Here is an 11007-nt window from a genome sequence, read left to right on the forward strand (position 1 = left end):
CCAGCATAGCCCCGAGATTCAACTCCGCCCGCGGCAGCAAGCACGTTACAATAGCCAAGTTGCGACGGAGTACCTCCCGAGTCACTAGCTATCATTTCTACCTACTCCATACTTGACTTTCCATTTCATTTCTCTCTCCCCCTCAAAAAAGAAAAACACCCTACCCTCCATCCAATTTTGCTGGATTAATAGTCAACGACCCTACAAAATGGCTCATGGCTACGTGGGGAGTCTCGTTCCATCTTTGATGATCTTTATCCCTGCTTTCATCGTTTGAATGCTACCCTCCTGGATTCCGTGAAGAAAACTATGGATTCCAACACTACCTTTACCCGACCATACGACGAATCGTTAATTCGAGAATTACCCCAGCTCCAGAGTCTCCGCATAGCTCCTCTCCGTCAGCCCGTCTCGCGCTTGCTGAGCGTGCCTTCGCCGCTGGAGCCGAATGCCAGCCGAGTCCGCGAGGCCACCGCTGCTCCCACGCGCACTAGCTCGGCGGGCATTCTGCCTGGCCCCCGGAATAATGATTCCGTGGCCGCGGTCCCCGCGGAGCGTCTGAACCATGCATCGCGGCCGCCGAAGAAGAAGACTGATCCCTCCGTGGACTCGCTCCTTAGCCTCGAGCCCTTGCCGCCCAAGCCCATCCTTCCCGCCTTTGTTAATCTCCGTGCTCTAGAACGATTCCCTTATTCATCGTTCGACGATGATTCCCATCATTCCCGCAAGCGGCGCCGCGTTGGGGTGCAGGCCGAGACCTTCGCCGAGCATCTGCAGCTGCCCATCCCGCAGGCTCAGAAGGAACAGCGCCCACCCCCATTCGGGCCCTTTGCGATCCTCAATGGGCTCAACGAACCTCCCCCTAATGCCGCTCTTCTGCCGCCCATCGAAGCCGGCTCCAGCCTCACGCAGCTGCTGACTAAACCCTCCCGAGACAGCTCGGTCGTTGAGCCGGCTTCGCTAGCCACTTCCTTCGGGGAGGGTCCGACAGGCGAAAGACGAGAGGGCAGGATCGAGGATATCCTGGCCTCTCCCATTGCCACGAAGACGGCCCTGAGCGATCGCGGTGGCGCTGTGGTCATCGGACTACCAGACGACCCGGTCGCCCCGAATCGGCCGCCGCCATGTGACAAGACCGACGACGGGGAATCGGACGACAAGAAGTCATCCTCTGCAGACGAAAACGAGGAGCCCATATCCCCTAAGACACGGGGCCGTTCTCGTAAGAACCTTCGCAAGTGGACAGAGGAGGAAACCACGGCTCTGTTACGTGGAGTGGTCAAGTGCGGCATTGGGAACTGGACGGCGATCCTGGCTCAGCCGGAATTGAAGTTCAACAAGCGCAGCGCTTCCAACTTAAAAGATAGGTATGGTAAACAGCCATAGCTTCGAGGTGGATTGTACTATGGAAACGAGATCTAGGTCACCAACTGAACACAAATCTAGGTTCCGCGTATGTTGTCCCTGGGCCTACCGGTAAGTCCTCGGTTCTGTGGAAAGCAAATCAGCACCGACTCCAAGCTAATCGTCTACAAGGGCTGCCGACCCGAACGAAGCCACGCGGCAATTGCACGACACTCTGGCTAACGCCCTCTCGCGGGCCGAGACGGAAGGATCTGATGGCACAGCCGGGAAGATTCACTTGCCGCCTCCCCGACCAGCCAATGCGGAGTCCCTCTCCGTGGGGAGCAGCGTGACGGTTGGCTTGAATGAGCCATCCTCTAGCAGTAGCGGCAGCAGCTCCTCGAACACCAAAGAGACCGCTCCGAAGACCACCAACTCTAAGCCGAATTCCACGGCCAAGGCAACTCCTACGCTAACAAGCAAATCCAAATCGACCTTGGAGTCCCTGGGTATCCCGGAGCCACATTTTGCCATGAAATCCCGGCGTCGTTCCCGACGGCCATTCACCGTGGCCGAGGACGAAGCTCTACTCAAAGGGTATGCGGTGCATGGGTTCCAATGGACCCTGATCCAGCAGGATACACGGCTGAACCTCGGCCATCGCAGAGCCACGGACCTGCGCGATCGGTTCCGGACCAAATTCCCGCACGCGTACCGCGATGGAGGCTCTGTGAGCGGTCGAACCCTCCACGACCAGGGGAAGGAGGTTTCTGACGCGAGAGATGACAACGACAGTACGAGCTCAGGCAGTAAGCAGGGGGCACAACCTTCCAAACCCCAAGAAACACGAGCCGATCTCCCAGACCAGTCCACCCTAGGACCCATTGACCCTGCTCTTCCCCCGCCTGCTCCGCCTCAGGGTCTACTAGAAAGCTCATCTTATGCAGCTGCGGCTGCAACCGCCCCGGCGCCGGGTACCGGTGCCGTATTCCCCTTCCCACTGGACGAAAACACAGGGACTAGTGATAACACCTCATGGACGGATAATACGTTGGCGCCGATGGTGTGGGATGAGATCGGATAGCGTATCCTGCATGATTAGCCTCTTCCCCCAATTTCTCTTGTAGATTCCGGGTGTTATCCCTGCATAATGACTCACGCATGTTGCAAATTCTATTTGATATTCTTGGCTCGGTTTCTACTCACTGGTCAATGGTTCGTCCCTATGGAATCAGAACCATCGCGTATGTTCAAGGATATTTGACTTGCCTCGATGTCCAAAAAATAGCCAGGTAGCACAGTATCGTACCTCTTACCACCTTATTTTCCGGTTTTCTCCTACACTCGCGCCGGCAATACCTCGCTAGTAAACCCACTGCAGGGAGTCAACTTCCAGTCCATTTTCGGACCAACCACCACTAAATCAACCACGGCAACCTCGACCTCATCCAGGAAAGACACAGCATGTACCTTAACGTTACAATACTGTATAAAGCAGCCTTTCCATGCCGTCCAGACATAACCCAAGTGCCGCCAGGTAACAGCGTCCCATCTCATCGGCACTACTACTCGGCACTCATATGCAAGTGGGTCAGCTATAGCGCACCCCTAGGAAGCACTTTATCTTTATCTGTATTGTATTCGAATTTGAAACAGGAAATATGCGTTACGTTTCATGACTCGACTCGGGCAGGTGTTATCATGCACCGGATCCGCATTCTTTCATGGTTGCGGATTTACCCGCGGTGTGGATGCAAAGGGGAAATAAGGGGGTAGGGCAGGGTAAGGTAACTTGCATGCATACCGCACCTGGGCTGATACATTCCTTGGGGGTGGAGGGAGGGTCCGGGATGGATGGGGGGATTTCGGGACCCGGGTTTGGATTTTGCGGTTGCTGGGAAAGAAATCATTATATGTGGCGTTTCTCATCTTTCGGTGTTTTGAGCTAAGGGGTTTATTCTTGGTTCGTTCTGGAGATGGTGGATTGGTATACTTCGTGGGGCATGGGCAAGATGGGACTGGTGTATTCGAGGGAGTGTTCTGGTTTTGTGGACTTGGTGGGCTATATGGAATTCTTGATACTGTCTGTACTCACCTGCGGTCTTGATCTCATATTTATATACAGGTGCAGGATTTAAGGGCAAATCATCCAGTTGATACACTTTTTCGGAACCGTTGAAAACTAGAACCTCCCGTTGCGCAACGCCTTGTCCGCGAAATCTCGGAATAGATACTCCCGAATGGAATAAAAGTGATTATATCTCAATACCCAAAAATAACCGCACACAAGGCAGATCATTGATCATCGCTGCTCTGATCGTCCGTATCACTCGTCATGACTGTATCCTCCGCATCCAGCTTCTTCAGCACGGCGTCGCCCTTCTTCCCCTTCTTCTCCGCGGCGAACCACGCCTCCCGGCGCCGGGTCTCGCGCTCCTCCTTCCGCGCCTGGCGGAGGATCTTCTCGCGCTGGGCCTGCTCCTGCTTCCCGTGCAGCTCGTTGATGTAGTCGTGCAGGTTGGCGAGGTCGGCGCGCAGCTGCGTTACCTCGTCCGAGGTGGACTGGCGGGCGTTTTCGTTGATCGTGGCCTTTTTCTTAAGGATTGCCAGGTCGCCTTCCAGCTGGGCGATCTGCGCGTCCTTGGCGAAGGCTTCTTCGTCGGTGATTCCACTGTTTCCGGCATTGCCGGGGGAGCCCTGGTCGAAAGCGGCCAGTTCGGCGAGACCTTCCTCCAGCATCGATTCGGGGAAGTAGGCGTGCGTGAAAGCTTCGGTGAATTGGTTGGGTCTGGAGGAGGAAGTGGAGAAGCTGGCGGGGAGGAGATGCGTGCTGAAGGTGTAGTCGGCTGGGACGGTTCCCGACGGCTGGGAGGATTCGGACAATGTGTGGTCGTAGCGGGGTTTGACGATGGTGTGAGATATGCGGGTGAGGTCGAGAGATGGGTACGAGAGACCGTTGGGGGGTAGCATGATGAGGTTCGTGATCGGGTGCGTGTAGTCCGCCACGGTTGACGCGTACTTCTTCCGTCCTACGTTCCAGGATAGGACCTTTCCGTTCTGGTGGCCGGAGAGTAGCGTCATTCCATCATAAGAGAGCGTGAGCGTGTGCGCGGCCCCGCTGTCGGCAGAGGGAGGTGCCCATCGGTCTTCGGCGGAGGGCTGAACGGGAGTGGAATGCAGAGAGGGGTCGTGAAGCGGATGTTGGATGGATTGGTTCTTGTAGAAGTCGACCGACTGGATGCTGCCATCTGCGTAGCCGACGTAGAACGCTCGGTCAACGGGGTCGAGGGTCAGGCATGTTGCATTGGCTGACAGGAGAAATGTGCGCAAAAGACGGCCGGTGCGATAGTCCCATGCAATCGCAGTGCTGTCTTCCGCAATCGAAACGGCAATGTTGTATCTGCCGGCGCTGTGGCCCACGGCGATAGAGGTGATGGCGGCGCGGTGGTTCGAGAAGGTACGGATCGGGGAATTCGGAGCTTGACGATCACGGCCAGACGGAGGTTTTGTGAAAGAGAGGAGGTCGACGAGCGACCAGACGTGGATGCTCGCATCAGATGAGCCGGAGAGAATGAAGTTGGAGGTAGGGTCGACCACTAGGGAGGTTACCGGCCGCAGATGGGATGCGGTGGTTGCTATTTGTCGACCAGTGCATGTCTGATTGACAAGGCGCCCATTAGCAACAAGCTAAGCAAGAAGTCATAAATGATATATCCTCAAGCACGACTCACCTCCCACAAAATAAGACGGCCACCTTCTGTGCCCAAAACAACGACATCCCCATTCTTACCCCCAGCGAGTGCGATACTACGTATGCGCTCCGGGAAGGGGACTGTGGCCTCCTGGTTGCCCTTCTCCCTGCTATATACGTGGACAATTGCCTTCTCCGACTGTGCAGCAAACACATGCGACGGGCTCACAGCCAGGCAATTGGCCGCCGTCGAGCTCTTCTTGAAGGTGGAGCGCAGATTAAGTGTGGGCTGAAACTCGTGCACGCAGATTCCGACATCTCTTAGACTAGCAGACGCCGGGGTTTTCCCCGACGCCACAGTCGACGCAATAAAACACTCCGAGAGCATAACGTATCGATCCACGCAAGGAACTTGGAGCACGAATGGGAGATCTCAAGTCAATGTCTCTTTCTCTCTATCGCTCTCCGAACTTTTTTTTTGAGATACGCCAATCGATAACCGGCTGGTTTGCACTGTTTGCTTGGTTCAAGCTAACTAACTAGTTATGCATGGGTCTAGTGATTATGTCAGCCAGCATAAGGAGGCTCAATTATCCCTGTGCTTCCTCGTACTCTACTTCGTACTGTACAAACAACATCTCATGATCTCATCTTCCTCCCTCCTTGGATGATTTCTTGGTGAGCGACAGTCCCTTCCTTGGTCTCCTAGTTCCCCTAGTATCCCTCGTTACTGACGAATCTGGAACAAGCACAGCGAGCTCCTTGGGATCTACGACTCCTGTACAACCACTGACAAAGTAGCTTGTATAGCTGCGCGCAGCTTCATCACCTCCAAGAATTTTTGGTGGCACACATGGAATTGCTGGCCTCCCAATGGTATCTCTGGTCCATCTAAGCCAATCTGCGATCTCCGCCCGCCGCAGTCAAGCTGGAATCCTCCCACCTGCTACTTAAATTGCGCTCAGCGTTGAGGCAGCATGGGCCAATCTAAGGGCTGCGCCTACGGCAACCGATGCAAGGGGCTTATTTCCAGGGGCCGGCAACCTGAGATTGCCCGGCGCAACGTCTATGTTGATTAGACAGCCGCACAGAGGACCTTGTGACGTTCGCCAAAGGACTGGCACAGACGCCCTCCATCTGCATGTCTCATTCCTTTCTAATAGACGATATGCAAACCCAGAAAGAGAGCGCGGACCACCCACGTTGCCCTGTGCCTGCAGGTGGCGCACGTCCGGACCTTGGCCCAATGACTGTGCCTACTTCTCGATCCCACCTCTCTCTGGTATGCAAGGAAATGGGCGTAATGGCCCTTCACTCTTCACCTATGTTCCAGAGTGTTAGACGACCCTCCCACAGGGGGCGAACACGCATGCCCAATGTCTTTTTCCCTGTCACCGCAAGGCAGTCAAGGGATACTTGAGCCGATGTGAAGCCCTGGTATAAGGTCTGGTGGGCCGCTTCAGCGCTCATGTTATGGTTTTCTTTCCGTTCCCTTTCTTTAATTGCTGTTAAGGAACGGCATTAGATCTGACTGACCCTTCAGCCTTCGTTGCTCATCATATTGACCTAGCAGCCATGTCTTCGACGGACGGCCATTCCGTCAAGATGCAGTTTCATCTGCAAGAACACAATTACCACCATGCAATATCTGCAAATCTCCCAACATTTGTCAACAGGAGCGTACCAAGCTACAGTGTACCGAATCATGTTCTCAATGTGAGAGGTAACAAATCGTCGTCGCCCCGGTACTCGCCCAATATCCAACCTTGGAAGAGACAGCAGGCCCCGAGCTCATTGTCATTTGTTCCTTCGCCATCGCCCCGCATTGAACAACCAGAATATACCACGGCGCAACCACGGACCAGTTCGGAACGCCCTCCTGTGTACATGTCTCCTTTCCGCTCGGTGCGCAAGATGAAGCAGCCCTTTGAGCTGCGTCTGCCGTCCTCGCCTTCCACGGAGAGCCTTGCTGCAAGTGGCAAAGAGTCCCCATTGTCTCGAAAACCATCCAAGACTAGGACGCTTCGCCCATGGCGTTCAGATCAGAATCTCCGAGTCACGAACATCGACTCTTTTGGTCTTCTGCCCAGCCCGCCTCTGTCAGACACCAGGTCACCACACGACTCACCTTCGTTCTATTTTTCGCCAAAGCCGGAATCGGAATCGGACTACAGTCAAAAGAGTCCCAATGGCTGTGGCTGCGTTGCAGGCAGAGAATCGTGTCGCGATTGCTACACCTCTCCTCAAAGCGAACCACGACAGGCTCCCAAAGACGTCAAAGGGACCCCGCATGTACGCATGGCGCACTCACATCTAGCCAGACAATGCGAAATGAGCGATGGGCAATTGACGCCTGCTTCAATCTACTCGGAGCGCATGTCATCGCCAGCTCCTTATTCCGACTATGAACCGATTGGAAAAAGGAATTTCTCTAACTCATCCATTGGCGCAGGGAGGAGCAGATCAGGGACGGTGTCTAGTGATGGAAGTTGGGCTCCCAGCAGCTTGTCATACTGGGAGCCTTGGCTCCAGCGTGCGCCAGTGGAGGGCGCAGAAGGCCAGGGCGAGAGGCTCAAGGAGCTGAATCGACGAAGGATACAGATTGTGCAGAAAAGCCCTCCACCTCCTCCACGGAAAGTTGAATTGAAAGCAGCTAGACCGGCAGTGAGTCTTCTCTCAGAACACGAGTAGCATGAAACTGACCCTGAAACAGATGTACGCGGTAGCAACCAAGACGAAACCCAAGTTGGTTGATATATCACGCCAGTCGTCCCCGGCAATGAGCTACTCGCTCCCAACGCCACAGCATCCAATTCCATCCACTCCTGATCAAGGTCAGCAAGAGATATCAGTCTTCAGTCCCGAAACGCCTCTGGAGATGTCCGACAGCGGGTATATCACACATCACTCATGCTATTCACCTAACGACTATCCCCACGCCAAGGCTCCAGCTGAGGAGGACGAGGACGATGATGAAGAAGACGAAGACGACGATGATGTGTACACAGATATCAGCTCTGTCGCTTCCGAGACTGTTGGTGAGACCATGATCGACACCAAGTCGGCTCCCAGCCCAGAACTACCCAAATCGCCACCCAAGCCAGAGGTACCACCAAAGTTTGCTGCGTCTGTCCAGGTATCGCCCGGCCGTTCCTCAACCTCCACCAAGTCGGAGAAGGAAGAGCTGGAGAAATGGTGGGATCACGAATGGACTATCGAACAGCTGGAGCTGTCTGTCAAAGACTTCCCACGGAACATGCTCCGCCTTACATCACCCGTCATCATGTTTCTTCGCCATAATAATGAGAGGGCCCTTTTGCGGCCTTTCCGCACCATCTTCCCCAGCGTTGCTGAAAACCTGCTGGACGGCTTATGTGCCGCTCTGATTGCACGGAACTATGTTGTCTCTTTGGCAACTACCCACCAGAGGAAGAGTCAGCTCAACCAACGATCGCGGCTGGACACAGTCCCGGAAAAGGCCACCGCAGTGTCAGGGACCACCAATCATACCACCCCATCACGTCAGGTTCTCGAAACACGCAGCATGCAGCTTCGCAAAGACCTGGATAGAATTGTCGAAAAAATGCTCTTCGCTATATGCGGACAGGCGGAGGAGCATCTGAAAAGCGCCGTACTTGTTCTCGCCCAAGTGCTGGAAGCGAAAAACTAGGCGGTCACTCATTCAACCTTTTCCCTTGCTGTCTTTTCCTTCTTAACGCACCGATCCCCCTTATTCCCACAACCCATTTGAGATTCTTTCATACCTCCCCATTTCCTCGATGAGCCAGTCTTCCTGACTATACCACTCGTTCTGTCAATCTCATGTCGAACTGCATTGCTGCCATTCTTTTGTCCCACTTCACTCACTCCGAATTCTCCAGGTGGCCTGTCACCGTCTAATCTCTTTACGTCTGCTACTCTTTGATTTGCTTATGAATTCACTCCAATAGCCACTACGGTTGATGTATAATTTCTAGTGATCCCCAGTACCTAGACTCTAATGATACCCTGCCAACCTGAAACATGTCACGAACATCTCCACCACCGTACTGTAAGCCTACCATAGTCCTCTATAGAGTATAGACACCCTGAATACAGCCAGGAAAGCCACCAGGGAGGGATCAATTAATCAGCATGAACGCCACTAAACTAGGGCAATGCACCTTGCGTCCTGAAGGGGATTAGTGGGCATGCAGCGGCCAACCTGAGTCAGCCGCCGGCGGAACCGCAGCCGAACTCCGATATCAGCTTGAATGTTTCCCGCGGAATCGAAACTACCTACCAGTGCATTATCTCTTCTTCTAGGCCTTCCTCCCTTTCCCTCTTCTTTGCTTTCGAAACAAAGATTCCCCATACACAAACCTCGATGATGGCAGCTCCCTCCACGAACCGCCTACGGCTCCTCTGCTCGTCCCGACGAGTGACCACCGCCACTCCCAGCAGCACATTCCTCACCCGCAGCTACGCCACCACCGAGCCGTCCTCCGCCACCGACAGCAGCACCAGCACCACGACGACCCCACGCCGGCGCACCACCTTCACCGACCGCCTGAACTCGGGCCCCTCCTTCTCCGACTTCGTCTCCGGCGACGCTGCCGCCGACACCATCGCCGACCCGAATGAAGCCTATGCGCTGAAGACGGCGCTGGTCGGCCCCGCGGGCCGCAAGAAGGAGATGACGCGGCTGCCGTCGTGGCTGAAGACGCCGATCCCGGACTCGAAGAACTACCAGCGGCTGAAGAAGGATTTGCGGGGGTTGAACCTGCACACGGTGTGCGAGGAGGCGCGGTGCCCGAACATCTCGGACTGCTGGGGGGGCGGCGACAAGGCGGCGGCGACGGCGACGATCATGCTGATGGGCGACACGTGCACGCGGGGGTGCCGGTTCTGCAGCGTGAAGACGCAGCGGCGGCCGCCGCCGCTGGACCCGCACGAGCCCGAGAACACGGCCGAGGCGATCAGCCGCTGGGGGCTGGGGTACGTGGTGCTCACGAGCGTCGACCGCGACGACCTGGCCGACGGCGGCGCCCGCCACTTCGCCGAGACCGTCATCAAGATCAAGACCAAGGCCCCCAGTATTTTGGTGGAATGTCTGACCGGCGACTACATGGGCGATCTGGAGATGGTCAAGCTGGTCGCGCGCTCCGGGCTGGACGTCTACGCCCACAACGTCGAGACCGTCGAGGCCCTCACCCCCTTCGTCCGCGACCGCCGCGCCACCTTCCAGCAGAGTCTGCGCGTCCTCGACGCCGCCAAGCAGGCCCGCCCCGACCTCATCACCAAGACCTCCTTGATGCTCGGCTTCGGCGAGACCGATGAGCAGATCGCCGATGCCCTGCGCCAGCTGCGCGCGGTGAATGTGGATGTCGTCACGTTCGGCCAGTACATGCGCCCCACCAAGAGACATATGGCCGTCCACGAGTATGTCACGCCCGATCGCTTCGAGATGTGGCGCCAGAAGGCCCTGGAGATGGGCTTCTTGTACTGTGCGTCCGGCCCGTTGGTCCGCAGCAGTTATAAGGCTGGTGAGGCGTTCATCGAGAATGTCCTGAAGAAGAGGCGCGCCGGGGGTACGGTGGGCGCCGAGCCCGTCGAGAAGAAGGTCCCCGTTGACGAGATCGCTCGGTAAATCAGCAGCGTCTCGTTTCTCTCTTGTGTGTGTGCTTTGGTATATCGGTTTCCTCCGGCGTAGGGTTAGCATGATCTGTTTTCGGTCTCGGTTTCACATTCGATTATTCTGGTATCTGGTTTCCATACGGGGTGTGCTGTGCTATGCTACTACTACTTTCTACATAGACCCTAAAACTCCAATCCCGGCTGATCGGCTGATGGGGTTGGTTGGCTGTCAATCAAACATAATTTTCATACATGTATGTTCATTTCAATGAGATATTGTCAACGTATCAACAAGCTATCAAATCGAGCATTATGACTCGCATAATGATCCTAATCGGCCGTTCAATTAACCAATC

At 55.4% G+C, this 11007-nt stretch overlaps 4 protein-coding genes across 4 annotated transcripts; 3 read left to right on the forward strand and 1 right to left on the reverse strand.

Annotated features, from left to right (window-relative positions):
- The first annotated feature begins 66 nt into the window (after positions 1-66).
- Positions 67-2503, forward strand: BO72DRAFT_448647 (telomere repeat binding factor family protein). The gene is made up of 3 exons (XM_040944834.1): positions 67-1367; positions 1447-1476; positions 1537-2503. The coding sequence occupies exons 1-3, from the start codon at positions 310-312 to the stop codon at positions 2426-2428; spliced, it is 1980 nt and encodes a 659-aa protein (XP_040800677.1). The 5' UTR covers positions 67-309; the 3' UTR covers positions 2429-2503.
- A 1034-nt stretch (positions 2504-3537) lies between these two features.
- Positions 3538-5503, reverse strand: BO72DRAFT_405412 (putative ribosomal assembly complex component Ipi3). The gene is made up of 2 exons (XM_040942285.1): positions 5076-5503; positions 3538-5001 (listed from the first exon to the last, which is right to left on the reverse strand). Exons 1-2 carry the CDS (start codon positions 5421-5423, stop codon positions 3640-3642), a joined length of 1710 nt encoding a protein of 569 aa, XP_040800678.1. The 5' UTR covers positions 5424-5503; the 3' UTR covers positions 3538-3639.
- Positions 5504-6493: 990 nt separating this feature from the next.
- BO72DRAFT_125807 (uncharacterized protein) lies at positions 6494-8847 on the forward strand. Its single transcript, XM_040939046.1, has 2 exons — positions 6494-7699; positions 7749-8847. The coding sequence occupies exons 1-2, from the start codon at positions 6611-6613 to the stop codon at positions 8703-8705; spliced, it is 2046 nt and encodes a 681-aa protein (XP_040800679.1). The 5' UTR covers positions 6494-6610; the 3' UTR covers positions 8706-8847.
- A 474-nt stretch (positions 8848-9321) lies between these two features.
- BO72DRAFT_448651 (lipoate synthase) lies at positions 9322-10933 on the forward strand. The gene has a single exon (XM_040944835.1). It carries the CDS (start codon positions 9405-9407, stop codon positions 10662-10664), a length of 1260 nt encoding a protein of 419 aa, XP_040800680.1. The 5' UTR covers positions 9322-9404; the 3' UTR covers positions 10665-10933.
- The last annotated feature ends 74 nt before the right edge of the window (positions 10934-11007 follow it).

This window comes from Aspergillus fijiensis, assembly GCF_003184825.1.
Source record: "Aspergillus fijiensis CBS 313.89 unplaced genomic scaffold BO72scaffold_27, whole genome shotgun sequence".
NCBI lineage: Eukaryota > Fungi > Ascomycota > Eurotiomycetes > Eurotiales > Aspergillaceae > Aspergillus > Aspergillus fijiensis.

Excerpts from the sequence above, each read along its gene's own strand:
- BO72DRAFT_125807 (XM_040939046.1), top strand. The coding sequence starts at position 6,611 with ATGTCTTCGACGGACGGCCATTCCGTCAAGATGCAGTTTCATCTGCAA. Across the intron at positions 7,700-7,748 it reads TGAAAGCAGCTAGACCGGCA|ATGTACGCGGTAGCAACCAA; the intron begins GTGAGTCTTCTC and ends ACCCTGAAACAG.
- BO72DRAFT_405412 (XM_040942285.1), bottom strand. The coding sequence starts at position 5,423 with ATGCTCTCGGAGTGTTTTATTGCGTCGACTGTGGCGTCGGGGAAAACC. Across the intron at positions 5,002-5,075 it reads GCCGTCTTATTTTGTGGGAG|ACATGCACTGGTCGACAAAT; the intron begins GTGAGTCGTGCT and ends CTTGTCAATCAG.
- BO72DRAFT_448651 (XM_040944835.1), top strand. The coding sequence starts at position 9,405 with ATGGCAGCTCCCTCCACGAACCGCCTACGGCTCCTCTGCTCGTCCCGA.
- BO72DRAFT_448647 (XM_040944834.1), top strand. The coding sequence starts at position 310 with ATGGATTCCAACACTACCTTTACCCGACCATACGACGAATCGTTAATT. Across the intron at positions 1,368-1,446 it reads GCTTCCAACTTAAAAGATAG|GTTCCGCGTATGTTGTCCCT; the intron begins GTATGGTAAACA and ends ACACAAATCTAG. Across the intron at positions 1,477-1,536 it reads TGTTGTCCCTGGGCCTACCG|GGCTGCCGACCCGAACGAAG; the intron begins GTAAGTCCTCGG and ends ATCGTCTACAAG.